Source organism: Taudactylus pleione, unplaced genomic scaffold, assembly GCF_031769625.1.
Source record: "Taudactylus pleione unplaced genomic scaffold, aTauple2 ptg000481l, whole genome shotgun sequence".
Lineage (NCBI taxonomy): Eukaryota > Metazoa > Chordata > Amphibia > Anura > Myobatrachidae > Taudactylus > Taudactylus pleione.
Window position 1 is genome coordinate 3,335,602 of NW_028284883.1, and position 17,335 is coordinate 3,352,936.

Consider the following 17,335-nt stretch of genomic DNA (forward strand, 5'->3'; position numbering starts at 1 on the left):
ATAAATTGAGGCAGCCTATCTAGGGCAAGAGAGGGTGGATATGGTATCCAAGGGTTATGAGAAGCTGGCAGAGTAAAGGGTGTGTGGGAAAAGGAAAGTTCGCTATAAAAAAAGGCAGCTGGTGAGTTGATGCTGGTGGTAGTTATTTAAGTTTCAGTGATTGCAAAGATGTTGAAAGAGGTGCAGATTAAGAGGTCATTGGAAAAAGGAAGAGGGAATGATGGATGAGGGAAGATGTGGTTTGGGGGTACTGGTATGCTGGGGAAGGATCAATTTGGGGGCAAGGGAATGTAGTGGCAGTGAGGGAGGGGAGAGAGTAGGAAAGACAGGTGGTTCAGGTCAAGTCAGTTGGATATGGTAATTGAAGCTAATGGAATAGAGCAGAACAATGCGGGAAAAGATAGATACAGTATAAGAAGAGGAATAGAGCAGAACAATGTGGAAGAAGAGAGAGATAAGAAGAGAGAGACGAATGGATGGGTGATGAGAACAGTGTCTCTCTATATGCTTGTTTCCATGGCAGTCATCATTGTCAGTGTGCACGCCCAAGTCCTATACTGGGTGTCAAGAGATCTTTTTGAAAAGAGTTGTATTTTTGAACATGTACAACTCTGCATTTCCAACAGTACCATTGACATGTCCTCACTGAATTTAGAATAAATGAGATGGTGGAATTATAGCCAAGAAAATTTACTAATTCTTCTCCTTTATTTCCTTATATGACACATTTGGTAGCATTGTACAGTTAATTTTTGTTATTTCATAACAGTCTATATTTATATTAAAACAAATAAAAAATAATACTATAAAAAAGAACAACAAGTAAAAAAGGTTTGGTTATCTGTACTACAAATTTCCTGTGTTACTGACCTCTTAGTTTCTAATGGTAATTATACAAAAAAAAGTAATCACACTGTAATCAGAAATGTTTGTGATCAGCGATAAGAATATGGAATTGAGGAGGTGAATTATGTAAAGTAGGTCTACAGTATTGCACTGGGATTCAATTGGAATTTTTCTAATACTAAATATACTGAATTTTAGTAATAAACATTAATTAATACAAGTTAGATATTTATTAACTCACACTAGAATTTATTGTATTACTACTGTAGATGGAGCTGTTAACGCGGGACAAAACGTATTTCATAAGGACGAGGGATAGCGCTGTTGCTGTTGGGTAGAGGGGATATGTCGATATCTGAAGGGTCCTCGTCAGATTTCAGGTTAAAGTTCTGCAGGATGAAGGTGAGAAAAATAAAGATCTCCATTTTCGCCATCCCTTCTCCAAGGCAGATCCTCCTCCCTGTGCAAGAGAAGAGCAAGAGAAGAGCCTCACAGGGTTGGTAACATGTTAAGTTAAGTTATGTTAAAATTGTATAAAAAAAAAAACTAAAAATTAAATTTATATTTGTTTTTTTAATTTAAATTTATTTATCATTTTCATCTGACCTCACCGCTCTTTTACTTGTACCTGTGGAAAATGGTATGAAAGCTTCATTTTTCTGGAACCTGCCATTCTCATCCAGAAAGTGTCCTGGATCAAATATCTCTGGGTTTCTAAAATGTTTTGGATCCTTCAAGACCGAGGTCAGAAGAGGAAAGATGTTTGTTCCCTTAAAATAGACATTCAGAAAGATACAAAAAAGCAAAGATACATTTAAATGTCTAGTTCCCAATGATTTATCTTGTAGAAAAATACTGCAAACTGATCTAACAAAGAATTGTATCAAATAGTTTTGGAGATACAGATGGTAATAACTGCCCATCTACCATAACAATGTGATCTCATTCAGATGGTGCCAGTATAGTCTATTTCTAAAACAAGGAACTCTCCTCTGTGTGTGGGATTTATCTCTATACAACAAGCAAGGCTGGTATGAAGTTAGCTATATGTTGCTGGAATTAATAACACCAATGGATAGAATACAAGTTAGTAAATTCTCAAATTAATTCTTTGAAGCAGGGAGGTTTGAAGCACACTCCATAATTAGAGCAGTTTCACCCATAATCCCTGTTTTCATCTTGTGAAGACAACACTTTTGTTCAACACACTATTTTTCCCGTTGCCCAGAAGTTGATGTGTGTAAGGCCCAGTACCAGGGCCAGACTGGACATCTGGCATGTCTGGCAAATGCTAGAAGAGCCGATGGCCTAAGGGCTGGCTCAAAGAGTGTGGCTGGAGCTACAGAGGGCGGAAATCACGTGCCCAACTCCAGAGGTGTCATCTCCCTCCACCCCCCCTGCTGGAATTCTAGAAATGAGCTCAGGGCAAGGGAAGGGTTGGCGGCACTGATGGGCTGTTCCAGTGTTAAATCCTTGCCAAGCAGCACCGCCTCCTGGTACTCTGGTCAGTCGGGATACTAAGAGACGGGGGCGTTCTGCAAGATCAGGCCCCTGTAACTCATGACACGCACTCATGAAATCTCACACGCCCCTTTTTGCGAGCAAGCACAAGGGGACTGCCAGGGCTGATCTACATCCCCAGTCCATCCATGCTTGGTACACATCAAAACGATATGGTTTCTGGCCGACGTGATGACTGATGTAATGATACATTTGTAGTCCATGCACTGAACAGTATATTGCACGACTGCGCAGTATATTGTTCACAACAGCTACATTTAGAATGCATACCGTCAGCCGCCGGATCATCACATTTGATGTGCAGATAATCAGATGTAATGAAGTTGCTGACATCCTGCAGGGACCCGCATTTGTGGGTACAAATTAGATCATGTGTCCAATAATAATCACTTTACAGTACAATCATTCACTACTGGGAATCATGTACAGTTCTTTGTTCTTGTGCATAATAGGTTGTTGCTTCCATAGGGCTAGTGTTGCTTCTTTTTTGAAAATCAATATAAGAATTATGTGAAATTGTGAATCCACTTAAATCAAACCCTATTAATTCATGCCTATTGGAACTTTGATTGTTAGTCAATACTCTTTCCAGTAAAAAAAAAGGACTTACACCAAAAAAAATATATATATATATTCAGTTGTGTCCTCATCTTTGCTGCAGTCATGCCTAACAGTCCCTGCATCTTGTTTTCAGTTGATTTTTTGCTGAAAATGCATCTAAGGCCCGTATTCAATTACAAGCTAAAAGCCAAGATCTGTGAAAAAGTATCGCGGATTTCGACATTTCGTCAGGCGAAACCTTATCTCCGCATTCAATTCCATCCGCTTTTTGCGTACGCAGAAAGTCAATGCAATGTAATAGATGAAAAAGATTTGCCTCTGAATAGCAGGAGAAAAGAAGTGCATTTGTTTTATTTTGGGGTACATAGGCGAGGAGACCACTCAGAACCCTTAGGACAGCCCCCCAAAGAATAACTAGGTAAAAAAATCCCTAAAAAAAAGGGGAGGAACACCCCAAAAAAGTACTTTGAATTTGGGGTCAAAAAAGCACAAAGTAGGGGAACAAGTTCGCAAACTAGCGAAATAAGGTTCTTGGGATGCTCAAAGAAGGGGTCAAGTGTTTTGGGGGCCGCAGGTGCTATTAAGAAGGTGGAATTTCGCATTTTTTAAACTACACTTTACAGACATTAAAACATGCTGGCACCCATTTTCAGGTACCCCAAATTTGACAGGACTACTTATTTTATTGAAAAAATACGGCTTCCCCACTTGTGCAAAGACTCAAATTAGTGACAATTGTGCCAACCTAAGTACCCAAAATAGTTTTTTTAGGGCTAATCGGGCACTACTACATTGTTCCCCAATGTTTCTGCATCTTTTTGCAGGATTCAGGCTGATTTCTCTGATACTTACACCACTTTTCTCCTGTTCTGACTTTGCGTGTCGCCGTTTTGCGTCCTTTGGAATTGAATAGGGCAAATAGCGCGTGCGATAAGTTTCCGCTGCTAAAATACACGATGTAGGTGAAAAGTCCGGCAGGCAAACTTTATTGCTTACACAAAACTAACTGAATACGGGCCATAGTCGCACACGGATATACAAGTGTCACATATGAAATAAATCAGCACAGTCTTCTGGTGCATCCTAGTCGCATCACTCATGCCAGGAATATTGCACTGCATGGCATATTGAGGCTAAATGAGCAAGGACACATGTGTACAGGAGCCTTATCTGCAATAAGTTAGTAACTCACTACGTTACTATGTAATAAACTCTTCCATCTTTCCATTCTATACACTTCATACGTGGCATAAACACAAAACTTTACAGCAGTTTATTTAATCACCAATGTCCTACCACCAATCATTCATTCAAGCTGGCCCTTAAGAGGGATATTTTTGCTTGTTCCACGTGCCAAGATTTAAGTGTCATTTCCAAGTGGGTGGCCATTCTCAACAGATACTGCCAGCACTTGGGAAGTACAGGAGGGTGAGCAATTAGTTCACAAATGACTCACACTATCTTACTGTTATTGTCATCTGGTGACTGAATATATGGGCATGTCCCTCTTATCAATAGAGCTACATGAGGCCAAATTACCTGTGGTATCACTGCCCATGTGACCAGTAAAACACATACAGTACTGTAGCAACAAAGGCAGAACCAGGTCAGATTGTAATCAGCTCGCACTAACCTCCAAAGTGACATATTTTCAAACACATCAATGCCCTTTACAAGCATTTATATTTTTAGTTATACAATATTTAACTCCACCAAAGGATAACCCAATATTGGCCTACAACGAACACAGGCCCTCATTCAGACCCACTCGCGAGCGGCTGTCCGCTCGCAAGTGGGTCGATGGTCCCCACTGCGCTTGCGCACGACAGAGGGAGCTCCGTCGTGCGCATGCGCGAGACCCGACGAGCGAAGGACTTTCCTTCGCTTGGAGTGTCTCATCAAAGGGGGCGTGCTGTCGATGGTGACTGACAGCACGCCCCCTTTGGTGGGCGTGCCGGGGGCGTGCCTGCCAGACGGAGGCGTTCCCAAGGGAACGCCTACCGTCTGAAGCCGGCCCCACTGACATCACTAGTGATGTCAGTGGGAGTGATTTTGGCTCTGATAGAGCCAAAATCACTCCTGGCCTTGCGGTTGAAAAACCCAACCGCAGGCTTTTGCTCGCAGTTTCGATGGTCGCGATGGTCAAGACCATCGCGACAATCATTTTGCACGCTCGTATATGCTGTGGGTGGTGACCCACAGCTATACGAGCGTCCAGGAGGACGCTCCATATTAATGGAGGTGAGCCCTGATTCAGAGCGAGCGCTCTGGTCAGAGCGTCCGGCTCTGAATCAGGGCCACAGTTAAGAGCCTTAAGACAATGTCGGTCCCAGTGACGTCCCTCCCCATGGTGACACCCAGTGCGGGGAGGGATGCCTTGTGCGCGGTGCGCTGCTGTAAATGGGTGTGGCCTTGGGAATGGGGCATGGCCTTGCAGCCCGGACCCGGTCCTCAGCCAGTGGTTATCTATGGGGTGGGTTGGGTGCCGGAGGTGCGGGCATGGCAGGCTCCCTCACTGTGACAGGAGTCGAGTACTTCACTTAATGCGACAGTGCAGCACCCGGGTCCTGCCACTGGGGGGAACCTGCACCTTGGTGTCACCCCTCGGCAGGTGACACCCAGGTGCGGCCCGCACCCCTCTAGTGAAGCCACTGCTCTTTCCTATTATCATTATTTCAATATCACACATTGTTTCAGGGTCTACTAATCATATATAATAAATGATACAGAAACCTTTTATAGTGATAATACATATTCCCTCTCTGACCTTGGGGATTGTGTAGCCTCTGAAGTTGGTGGTTTCAGATGTTGCATGGGGTACACCGAGAGGCACTATATCTGCACATCTCTGTATCTCATGGATGACAGCATCTGTATACGGCATTTTGTCCCGATCCTCTACAGAGGGAGGGCGGTCTTGGCCAATCACCTGGTCAATTTCTTTCTGTACTTTGGCTGAGGAAAGATGAATATAAACAAAATGTATTTTTAGGCTTTGGGCTCCATTTAAAAATGAGACCTAGCCCCTTTCCATACTGTCTGTCAATTTGACAGTATCAATAGTCCATGCTGCTCTCTTAGCAGCATCAGCACCAGCCAAGGGAGGGAAAGTGAGTTCACCTGCGGGATGGGGAGGCACCTGCGCCCAGTACTGTCTGTCAAAAGTACTCATTGATGATACACAGGACAGGCTTTCTGATGCCTCACCTGCTCTACTGCTGCCTGTCAATAGATAGTATGGCAGGCAGTGGAACAGCCTGAACATCACAGTAGAGACTTCAGCCTCAATGTTGTAAAGTACCTCAGGGGAGCTCTCTTCATTTACTGAGCTGTAGAAACTTTCTGTCACAGCAGGCAGAGGGATGGATGCCCAGCTTGCTGCTCTTCCTCCCTGTCAGAAGTGGAGGAGAGCAGTGACTACACAGCTGGAATCAGTGACTCTTGCCACCAGTGATCTGGTCATCTGGTTCAAGTGACCATGCACCTGGAGCAGCATGAACACTGCTGGAAGTGAACTAGTATCAGTCACACCGTGACCGAGTGATACGACAGTCACCCTCAATCCTGTCCTGATCCTGTTGGCCAGCAGAATGAATAAATACTAGTTTTCATAAAATGTTTAACATGGCATAGACTTTATGGCTGACTTGCATAGTGAATACACAGCTCAAAAAACTGATTAATATGGAAATATCAAGGATCTTTCCAACATTAGCAGAATATATACTACCGTATATTGATATAGGATCATTTGTGAGTGGAGGTGTGATAGATTTATCCCTGGTAGCATTTTCTTTACTTGATTTATACAAATTGTTTTTATTTTTATGAATTTCGATATGAATGTGTTAATTTAATCATGTGCAACATCTTATATCTACAGGGATAGCCATGACCTATAGCTGGAAACATAATTCAATAAGGACTTTTCTCTTGACCTCTGGACATATTTCCAGTTCTTGAATACTACATACTGTCCATCTCTTGCAAATCTCTTATTGGCTAAGGATGAAGCCATTACAGTTTTTAAATGTTTAGATACATGTACCATCTTCAGCACCGATGCTCATTAATTAAAGAAATAGGTCTGAAGTGCCGAGGAAGTGAAGACATCTTTGAGAAAAAGAACAATGTTTTAACAAAAAATACATTATGTTTCTGATTATACTGTAGCTACCTAGAATGTCTGGGTACTTTAGCAAAATCCTCAAACTACGTCTTAGAGTTGTGGTTGTAGTTTCTGTTCCGGCAAAGAAAAGGTTCATCAAGGTAACAAATAAGTTTTCAAAGTGGAATTCTGAGTTAGGATTGTCCTTCTCCTGCAAATAGAAATTAAAAAAAGTAAGGGAATATATCAGACCTGGATACGTTTTGGATTGAATAAATTATATTAATTTTGTTAATTACAAATAATGGTGGCAGCCAGTTTGTGGAAATGTTCTTCCATTTTCTTAATGAGTATGAAAATTATGAATTACTGTAATTAGAAAATAATGATGTCGCTTAGACAGATATTAATTATAAATATTAATTTAAAGTCTATCTCTCGGTTCATCTGGAACTTCTGGCATCACTGAGGGATTGTGTCCTTGCGATTAGAAGTTCTCATGAACATTGATTGGTCCAGTTTACAATAAGGCTGCCTCCACTGTCTAGTTACAGGTGAGTCTTACGTCCCTCCTCCATCTTTATAAGGAAGCAATCGATAAAATCCCTGGGGAAGTTCTTGTCTAATGTCTCCTGATGTTCCTTCACTTTTTCAATCACAAACTCTTTCAACATGATCAAATTGCGATATAATTTGCGGTGAGGTCCAGGTATAAGACTGAAAAGTTTTGGAAAGGAGTTGAGCAGCTGTAATGTAGATATTAATAAAACATTATATTATTCTGTAGTTAAATAATTTAAAAATCAACAATGTGAGAGCTTTCACAAGAACATTAGAATGAAAAGCTAGATAAAACTATAGTCAACACCTTGTCCGTAACTGAGTATCAGTGTTGGAATCACATATGCGAAAATAGCCATCATCATTATTAGGGTGCAATTTCCTTGGTGCCAGAAATCCATCTGAAGTCAAAAAGATCTCTGTGTATGCCCAACTCCAAATAACCCGCAATGCTACCTACTCACCAATGACACACCCTGAATCTAATCCTACACTCAAATGGTGACCAGTTACACTGATTCAGGTTCAAGTGGACATATAACAACTGGAGATGCTGCTGACATGAGTGCAACTCTGTCTATAATTGCTTAACTGAACCCCAAGATCAGCATTCCAGTAGATCTTTACTGGCCGCTAATTATTATTAAGTTATCTACTATATAAAAATTAAAATTTGTCCTTCTGTCATTCTGTCTTTCTATAAAAATCTACAGTTTACAAGCCAAGATTGTGAAATTTTACATGCAAGCATATTAAAACACGCCGGAGGCAACTAAAAAAATGTGAAATCGAAATTAATTACTGTTAATTTTTAAATCATTAAAAATCACAATTTTGCATAGCATTCACCCTCTACAGGTCAGGTACGGAATTAGAAAAGGATTTAGCCCACAGTTTACAAGCCAAGATCTCTCATGGTTCTACACCTAAACCACCAAAGAAGAATAAAAGCATTGTCCTATTTGGCTTATTGTTAGATGCAGATTTGAACACCATTCTTCATGGGCCATCTGCAAGGTCAATAATAAAAATATTAAAATTTTATATTTGTTTCATTTCATAATTTGATTTTATAACATGCATTTTGCTACATACTAAGGAATTATAGAATTTTATTCTGTAGCATATAATCTAAGTCTCTGAACATCATTTACTATGGCTCTCGCATGGAGTTTACAGTACCTTTTAAATGCTGTATGAATTTATTAGGGATGAGCGGGTTCGGTTCTCAGAGAACCGAACCCACCTGAATTTCGGGGATCCAGGGCGGTCCGAGCCAAGCTCGGATCTCCCTGCCTTCCCCGGATCCCTCACCTGTGGCAAAACCTTGTGATGCCGCTGTTGGGTCGTGAGGTTTTGCATTGAGCGGGCTTAACGCAGATTGGCTGAGAGAGCCGTCTGTCACGGCTCTCAGCCAATCAGCATGAAGCCCATTTAATATGCACACAGGAAGAAAAAGAAGATGGCACCCGCCATTCCTCGCTGCCTGACACCGCCGGCACCCCACGCTGCCGACACCACCGGCACCTCCACTGGCAGCATCTCCCGCTGCCAACACCACCGCTGCCGACACTGCAAGCACCCCTGCAATGCTGTCCCACATACTCAGGACAACCTTAGCAACCCCCACACTGCCAACACTGCCAGCATGCCCACACTGAGGACACCACCAGTACTCCTGCACTGCCGACACTGTCAGCACACATGCACTGAGGACACCGCTGGCACCCCCGCTCTGCCGACACCACCGGCACCCTGCATTGAGAACACCCTTGCACTGCCAACACAGTCAGCAAACCTGCACTGAGGACACCGCTGGCACCCCTGCACTGCAGACATCACCGGCACCCTGCATTGAGAACACCCCTGCACTGCCAACACAGTCAGCAAACCTGCACTGAGGAACCACTATTGATATTAAGCCAGGCTTATTATGAGTCTGAATATGGTAAAAATTTATATCTGCTTCCATGAGGAGAGATCCATCTGATTTACAGCCAGGCCCATAAAGATGGCAACTATACTGGAATGCAAAAACGCAGCTCTGCAGCACAAATTTTTATTCATACTTGCTCATGCATCAGCTTACACAACTAGATGGTGTCAACAGTGGCAACCAAACTTTATTGTCTACCTCCTTGGTTGCTGGACCGCACTATGGAATTCACAGAGGCTACTTCCGGTTCATTACTTTGTCAGCCCCTGAAGGGTAAAACTGATTGGATGAATCTTATACACCGTGGAGACCATGAATGCCGGAAACAGCTGCACAAGGAACTGGAAGTAGTTGCTGTGCATTTCATTGTACGATCCAGCAACCAGGAAGTACACAGTCATCCTGGTATCAGAGCAACAGAAGCTCTTGGCCGTGTTTACACTGTACATCCGACAAATTTTGAATGCTTCTATCTCTGAAGTTTGATTTACTCCATTACAGGTCCTACTTCCTTCAAAGACCTTAGGACTGTGGATGGGGAAGTTTGTCACACTTTTCGTTAGGCCTGCCTAAGGAGAGGTTTGTTGGAGGATGATGTGTAAACAAACATTTTTAAAATCCCGGGCAACACCGTGTATTCCAGCTAGTTTATAAAATATTTTTACTTTTCTAAAAAACAAATATAAAATATTTTACCATTAGTATATAAATTGTTAATATATTAATGTTTATAGCACTTAAGTTTTCTTGTTGTAATGAAACTATATTACAAATAAAGAGGTCTACTTATCTCTAGTGGGGCTCTGTAAGTTGTAATTTCTTAAAAACAAATTACTTTGAATACTAAATTATTAAAAAAAAAAAAATGTGTGGACATTGGCTGATAGGATCCTGTCCCAGGGAAGAAGTACTGTACAGTTTGCTACCAATTCACTGACTATTCTGACACTGAGAATAGCAAAACAGAGCCTTTAGTTGCTTAATAAACTTCTGGCAATCAGTGCCCCAAAGATGACAGTGGCAAACTCCTTTGACATGGGTAACATCAGAGATTTCTCCAGCACTAACCCTTTCTTAAATAATAAACAGTGGTGATAAAGCATTTTTCCAGCCTTTTGTCACTTCAATGCCTCTAAATTTAAACAGACCCCCAAGAGAAACAAATGGAAAGGTTTACCTGCCCTATGTATGAGGTTAGTACCATGAAGGCTTCTTTCAACAACCTAAGGAGGCCAAGGAACTCCTTGTCTTCATATTCAAAGCGCTCTCCAAATATTATAGAACAGATCACATTGGAAACAGTCATGGTCAAGAGGTAAGTGGGATCAATAGGTGCACCTGGTTGCAAAGTTAAATAGAAAGACAAGAAAACAAATCACATATTTAATGAGTTAAAATAGCATCCTGTGAATATATATTTTAGTAAGAGAAAACAGGTGCAATTTATATAGATACAAAAAAAAAGCAGCCGGTATACCAATGTTACGAGAGCTGAAAAAAAATTAGCATAAGAATGCTGATGAGGAAACTATTGCACGACTCTCAATGTTTATATATTTACCAGTAGTGCATGATGGCATGCATAAACATAAGTAACACATCAGGTTATAAGGATCAACTGTACGAGAAGTTTGTTTTGTTTCATGTTGAAATTTCTATATACTGTTTATACAGTATATATATATATATATATATATATATATATATATATAAAATATTGAATTATGTACCTTTTACTGTGCAATTATCAAAAGAGGTTGTAGTCTCAAATTAAGAAGCTCAAGTAGAGTTGGAGGAAAGTAAATTTTTTCACTGCAAAAAGTATCTTTTTGCACTACCCAGGTGCAACAAATCGATGTAAGCTGTAAGCGTGGTGACTATAATAACTGTTTGCATTAGGAGGCCAAGACAGCGGTAGCAGAATACTTGTGGCTGCACAATCCCTGGTACAAGACCGTTGCTGATGCCCATTTATTAATTATAAAAAATAATAAATAATTATAAAATTGTAATTAGCTCTGGAGCCATTTATAAGTTTATATACATTCTTGTATACAGTATGTTCTCTTTAAATGATATAGCGGCAGATGTCAGCTTGAAACCCTTGTAATGCAGTACACCTTAATATAAACATTATCTATTCTTGATTATATGCTGTTTGGATATTGATATATGTATATTATAAAGTTACAATACACACATATATTATATATATATATATATATATATATATATATATATATATATATATATATGGAAAATTTATTATTATTTTTATAGACACTGATATGGATTATGGTATAGTTTAGAGACATTAAGATATCATGTTTTGTTAGCCCAGTATACCCTAATGTTATTGTATAAAATTAGAGGGACCTGGGAGACCATGTTTTGTTCATATTGTATTTATATGTATTACTATGCATTATTAATACTGCTTAAAACACAGCCTTGAGAAAGATTCAATAGAATTGAAACGTCGGTCGGTAAGAACTTCACAATAAAAATTTCATACACTTCAAACAATCTGGAGAGTGCCTTCTTTCTGTAGGAGTAGAGTGCAACATATGTGTGGAACATCCCTTGGAGATACATGAAAAGCACCCCAGTAGTGGGGATAAACAAAGATGAGAGTGCAGGTCACACCTACTGTATAAAATGAAAATATGGACAACCATTGATTTCTTCAAAAAAGGTTAGGTTTTTTATTATTAACAAAGTATGGTGGCAAAGTAAGTATTTGCCAGCTACTCAATGACCACTCATTTTGGAGATGTTAGCAACCACTTGCAAGGACCAATTTCCCTTTTGCAACAGCATGCAATGTTTTCCAACTCCCGTGCCAATACACTCACTAGGCCCACCGGAGATTACAGCAAGATGGCAAAATTCCTACTCTGAGGTGCACCCCGACTGGTACAGGTGGGCATACTGAAACCTAAACAACATTAAGACATTACAAAACCTCCTAAACTCAAGATCCTCAGAGCCACCATTGAAATCACCTTCCTAAAAGATCTCTTAAAGGCAGGGCTGTCCCAATTACTACACCACAAAAGATGGGGAATTATAGAAGATAAGAGAAAGGAGAATTGTGTCCACAAATTGAACCAGGTACTCAAAATCCTGTACAATGGAGTATCTGAAGTCAAGATACAACCTAAAACATAGATCATTACCCCTACCTTCAGATGAACCACAACCACCCGTGGAGGACCAAAGGAGGCAGCCCACTACAAAAAGTAAGGAACCAGAGAAGCCCAACATATATCTCTATAATACAAAAAAAACTAAGCTAAATAACATAATCACATCCCGCTTAGTGCATTTTTAACTGCTGGATCCTATAGAAAGTGGACTGTGCAGCCAACACATAGGAGGACAACAGAGGACAGACACATGAATGGAAAGGCGAAACAGGCCTTGTGAAAGACCATCTCAAAAGTGAGCCTGACAAGGAGGGTCTCAGAGAGAAGAACAAACAGAACTGACCACAGGAAACAAATGATCAACTCAATACAAATGGGTCATCTGCAATCATTGGGTGTAGGGCCATCCTGGCCAAGCACCTTAAGAGCCTTGTGAATAAGAAAACTGTTGGTGAAAACCCAATAAGAATGCAGCTACAGAAAAAAGGAAATGCCAGCCAGTGTCTTAGAGACAACTGTCCACAATGTACCTGTATCCTAAAGGCCCCAAATAAAAAAAAACAAAAGCAAGTAATGACTAGTCTTATTGGCAGTTTTCTTGTGCAATAGAAATGTTTCCCATTGGTTCCAGGCTTATGGCAGGCCCTGGTGCCATTGAACAAGAAGTTAGCCCCTTCAATCTGACCTGATCACTTCCCAACAATGAGAGGGACTCACTGCAGCTGCCGATGGCGCCAAGGCCCTAAACCTAGACCACTAAAACCTGGAATGCACATCAGCTATGGAGTTTTCTACACCAGGGATGTGGTGCACTATGAATAAGATATTGCAAGCCAGACAACGCAGGACTAGTTGAGCTAGCAGATGGAGCTCCAGTAAAGAAGATAAACTCTGCCGAATGATTGCCAAAACAACCCCCAAGTTGTCACACCAAAGCACAATACTCTTGTCCCTAAGACAATTTCCCCACAACTCCAAAGCAATAATGACAATAAAAGTTACAAAAGCAAAAGGTTCTTGGTTAGGCTCTCGATGACCTAGCCAACTGGTCAGGCAGAAGCACACCAAGAGCCCTCCAAGTACGTCATTAAGCCCATGTAACCCATAGCATTGGTTAACAACTGGAGCGCAAGTTAGACAGAGGGGAAGAAACTCAGATTAGCACCCCATTAAAGTACAAGAGAAATATATCCCAAATGCAAACATCACTTTTGATCTCATGGAAATCGAATTAAATGGAGTAGCCGACAAAAACCCACAGTAGCACACTCAAGTTTACAACTAAAAGCCCTGCACAAGGAGTTAATATGATCTGCAAAATTGAACAGACCCAGCAAGGACTGCCCTTGCTGCAAACTGACCTTCCTCACAGCCAGTGCCAGTAGAATAGAATTGTGCAGCTTCCTAACCTAATCCACCAGAAGCCAGCAACAGCACAAGATAGTATCTATCTCAATGCCGAGTTAAGAGAGAGACTTTTAGGGCCACTAACCTTCCACAGATCAAAGGAGACCATGAATCAAATGTAGATTGCTCATAAGATTCATAGCCTCCGCAGGCTGCGTCTCCAGGTAGCATCCAGCATACACATAGAAGCCATCAAGCCAATTGATGTACAACTTATGAGATCCTCCCCAATACTCCCTCTTTTTTTAGCAGCCACTATGGCTAGCACTAAAGCCAGGCAAAAACATCAATATATCGCCATCAGCCTGCAATCATCAGACAATGTCAATGCAGCAGATATTTCTTCTGTAGCTCCACCATCACAAGCCAGGGCAGCAAGAAATGGGGAGAGCGCATTCACCATCAAATCCAGAATCCCAGTGATGGCACCAAGGTTGTTCACTGGAGCCCCAGAACCGGCCACAGTCAGTGAGACACTGGAGCACTAAGCCACAGACAGAAATGGCCCATGCATAGAGGGTGCCATTATGGCCCCATCCGAGGCCAACACCACAGAGCACAAAGTCAAATGACACCCATGGGCCCCCAGGAGAAAAGGATGGGAAACCACTTGGTCTAAAGTATGGGTGGGCAATAAGTGGCCCCCAGATGTTGTAAAACTGCACATCCCAGCATGCCCTGCCACAGTTTTGCTATTTTACCATGCTAAAAATGTTGCAATGCATGCTGGGATTTGTAGCTCAACAACAGCTGGATGGCCTCTTATTGCCCACCCCTGGTTAAAAGCTCCAGATTCTCCAGCAGGACCACTGACAACTGTGGCCTCAGCAGGCAGTACACATTAGCACTGCCACATCTGTGCTTTAGACTGAAGTGGCCAGGCGTGGGAGGAAATGGGAGCCACAACAACATCACTACCACCCAGCCAGCTGAAGGGGTGACCATGAGCCCACAGATGGTCATGCTTGAGTAGTGGCTCTGTGACCCTGCCACTAAGTGAGACACAGGGAAAACTGCAATGGCATCATGAGGGAACCATGACCTCCCTACAGAGTGACCCACAAGGACAAGTAAATCTGTCAGTACCTCCCAGTGTGCTGCCTGATTAACCTGCCCCACAACTTCCTCTGACACATTAGCCACAACAGAGGCTGAGACCAACACCACAGTTGTCACTGCCACATCCACTTTAGTGAGAGGCAGTGGCTTACCACGGCAAGTGGAGCAAAGATCAAGTACCATGTCCGGAGTGAGCTGGCTGCATCAGCTGACAGGTTGCAACCACAGTAGGCCATGGCAGCACCCCTCGTAGAGAACCCGGATGCATCACATAATTGGGCCAGTAGCGCAATGGTGTGGCAAGGGTGAGGCATTTAGAATAATCGGGAGATGAAAAAGTGGGATTCTCATGCTTTCTATTACTACTGCTATTTATCCTCCCCATATTGCCAGTTCCCTCTTCCACTTCCCTCTTCTACACTTCATGGCTATCTTATTTTCAACTCCCACCTCATTCAGCTGCTACATTCTGTCTTTTCCTCCCTCTTCCGTCTCCAAGGTTTTACCCGTGCTGCTCCCTTCCACTGGAATTCACTCTCACTCCCTATCAGACTCTCCACCTCACTTCAAATTTTATATGAGCTTTCAAGGTCCTCTACAAAGTTTTTTAGCTCTCCTCCTAACCCACTGCTCCATGCTCCTTGCTCACTGTCTCTCCCCACTGTGTCACCCTGTCTGTCTCCCACTCCCCTTTAGATTGTAAGTTCTCATGAGCAGCACTCTCATATGCTTTTCCTCATGTAAACCATCATCACCTTCCCACAGCCAACATCAGCAGGAAACCTCTGAGTTTGGCCACCCCACTGCTTATTTTTGTACTTTGACTGCTGCTGCAGAAATGTTCATAAACTTTGTCCATGATTTGCAATGTCTTTTAAATGATTAACAAAAAAGGACTATGGCACCGGTTTACTTCGACAAACACCTTGAGAAATTGTATATATGGTATATAGTAGAGTCATAATTAACTGTGATGGGAACAACAAGGTGTGTGTACCTACTACCAATGGATTTGTACATAAAAGAGGGAAAAGGGGTAGTTATGGGTGCACAAGTCGAATAAGCAAAGAAATAAAATGTAACTTTTATTAAATGTTCAAATAAAAAATTGATGATAAATAGCAAAATATAAAAAAAAAGGATCTGAAAATATAGTTTGAAGAATAAAGATTAAAAACATATGCCTGGGATAAGAACACACATCTGGAAAGACTTCTAAATAGAGGTACTATAAAGTTTATCAGTCCGCTATCAATTTATAACTGAATTTATGTTACAATTCAGTACTTCTTTGTCAGACTTCTGATACAGTGTTGTGTAATACATTCTTGCTAGTGACCATGGTTCAGAATAAGTAACATACTGAAGTCAAATTAGCTGGATGTCTATGATAACATAGTCACAGAATTAATTTCACAAGTAATTATACACAATTAGGACTTCATTCAGAGTCGGTCATAAGCGGGCGCTCGGTCGTACGCATCCGATGTTTTCAAACCACGCATGCGTGCGGTTAGTTGTGCGCATGTGCGTACGAGACCTTGTGATCCAAACTGTTGTCGATCGTATGGCTTACGAGCAGGAAGTGGCTTCCGAGAGTTGATTGACATGAAAGGCCATTTGTGGGTGTTGACGGGGGTGGTGGTCTGAAAACGCAAGCGTTCCTCACCGTTTTCAGGGCGTTTTAGGGGCGTACATAAATTTCCTGCTATGACCGTCATAGAATGCCGGAAGAAGTAAAACGTCACTCTGCGAGCATGTTAGAGGCTTGGCTGATCGTACAGCTTGAGGTTGGGTATGTTCTCTCTCAAGCACCAGAGTACAATCGATACTATCGTATGCGACTGATGTTAGGTTTTATGTTTCTATTTTGTGCCACACAATGCAAGCAGCTAATAATTGTTTGTTGTTGCTAATAACGCTGCTTATTGGCTTGTAATTAATCAGTTTCGTTTGCATTAGAGAATAATAAGAATAAATATATTTCATAGGGATGGCTTATTCTATGCATCTTTTTGTTAATTTTTTATGTAATTTGTACTCAACACAAGTGGCCGCAACCATCAGAAGAAAATTAACATACAGCAACTGACCACGATCGACTCGATCGCTAGCTGCTATCACTCGCTAGCTAGAGGAGGTGCTTTGTTCAAGTATGGGCGTCACTTTGGTTGCGATCACCCGGCC

At 41.7% G+C, this 17,335-nt stretch overlaps 1 protein-coding gene across 6 annotated transcripts in view; it reads right to left on the reverse strand.

The window, feature by feature from the left end:
- Window positions 1-708: 708 nt before the first annotated feature.
- LOC148502862 (cytochrome P450 2C20-like) overlaps window positions 709-17,335 on the reverse strand; it is a 31,957-nt gene continuing 15,330 nt past the window's right edge. For all 6 annotated transcript variants that reach the window (XM_088449277.1, XM_088449278.1, XM_088449274.1 and 3 more), the window contains 6 exons: window positions 10,711-10,871; window positions 7,605-7,782; window positions 7,106-7,246; window positions 5,696-5,883; window positions 1,475-1,616; window positions 709-1,306 (listed from right to left, as the gene is read on the reverse strand). In XM_088449277.1, coding sequence (XP_088305403.1) covers window positions 1,125-1,306; window positions 1,475-1,616; window positions 5,696-5,883; window positions 7,106-7,246; window positions 7,605-7,782; window positions 10,711-10,871 — 992 coding nt within the window. In that variant the 3' untranslated portion in view covers window positions 709-1,124. The remainder of the gene's footprint in view (window positions 1,307-1,474; window positions 1,617-5,695; window positions 5,884-7,105; window positions 7,247-7,604; window positions 7,783-10,710; window positions 10,872-17,335) is intronic.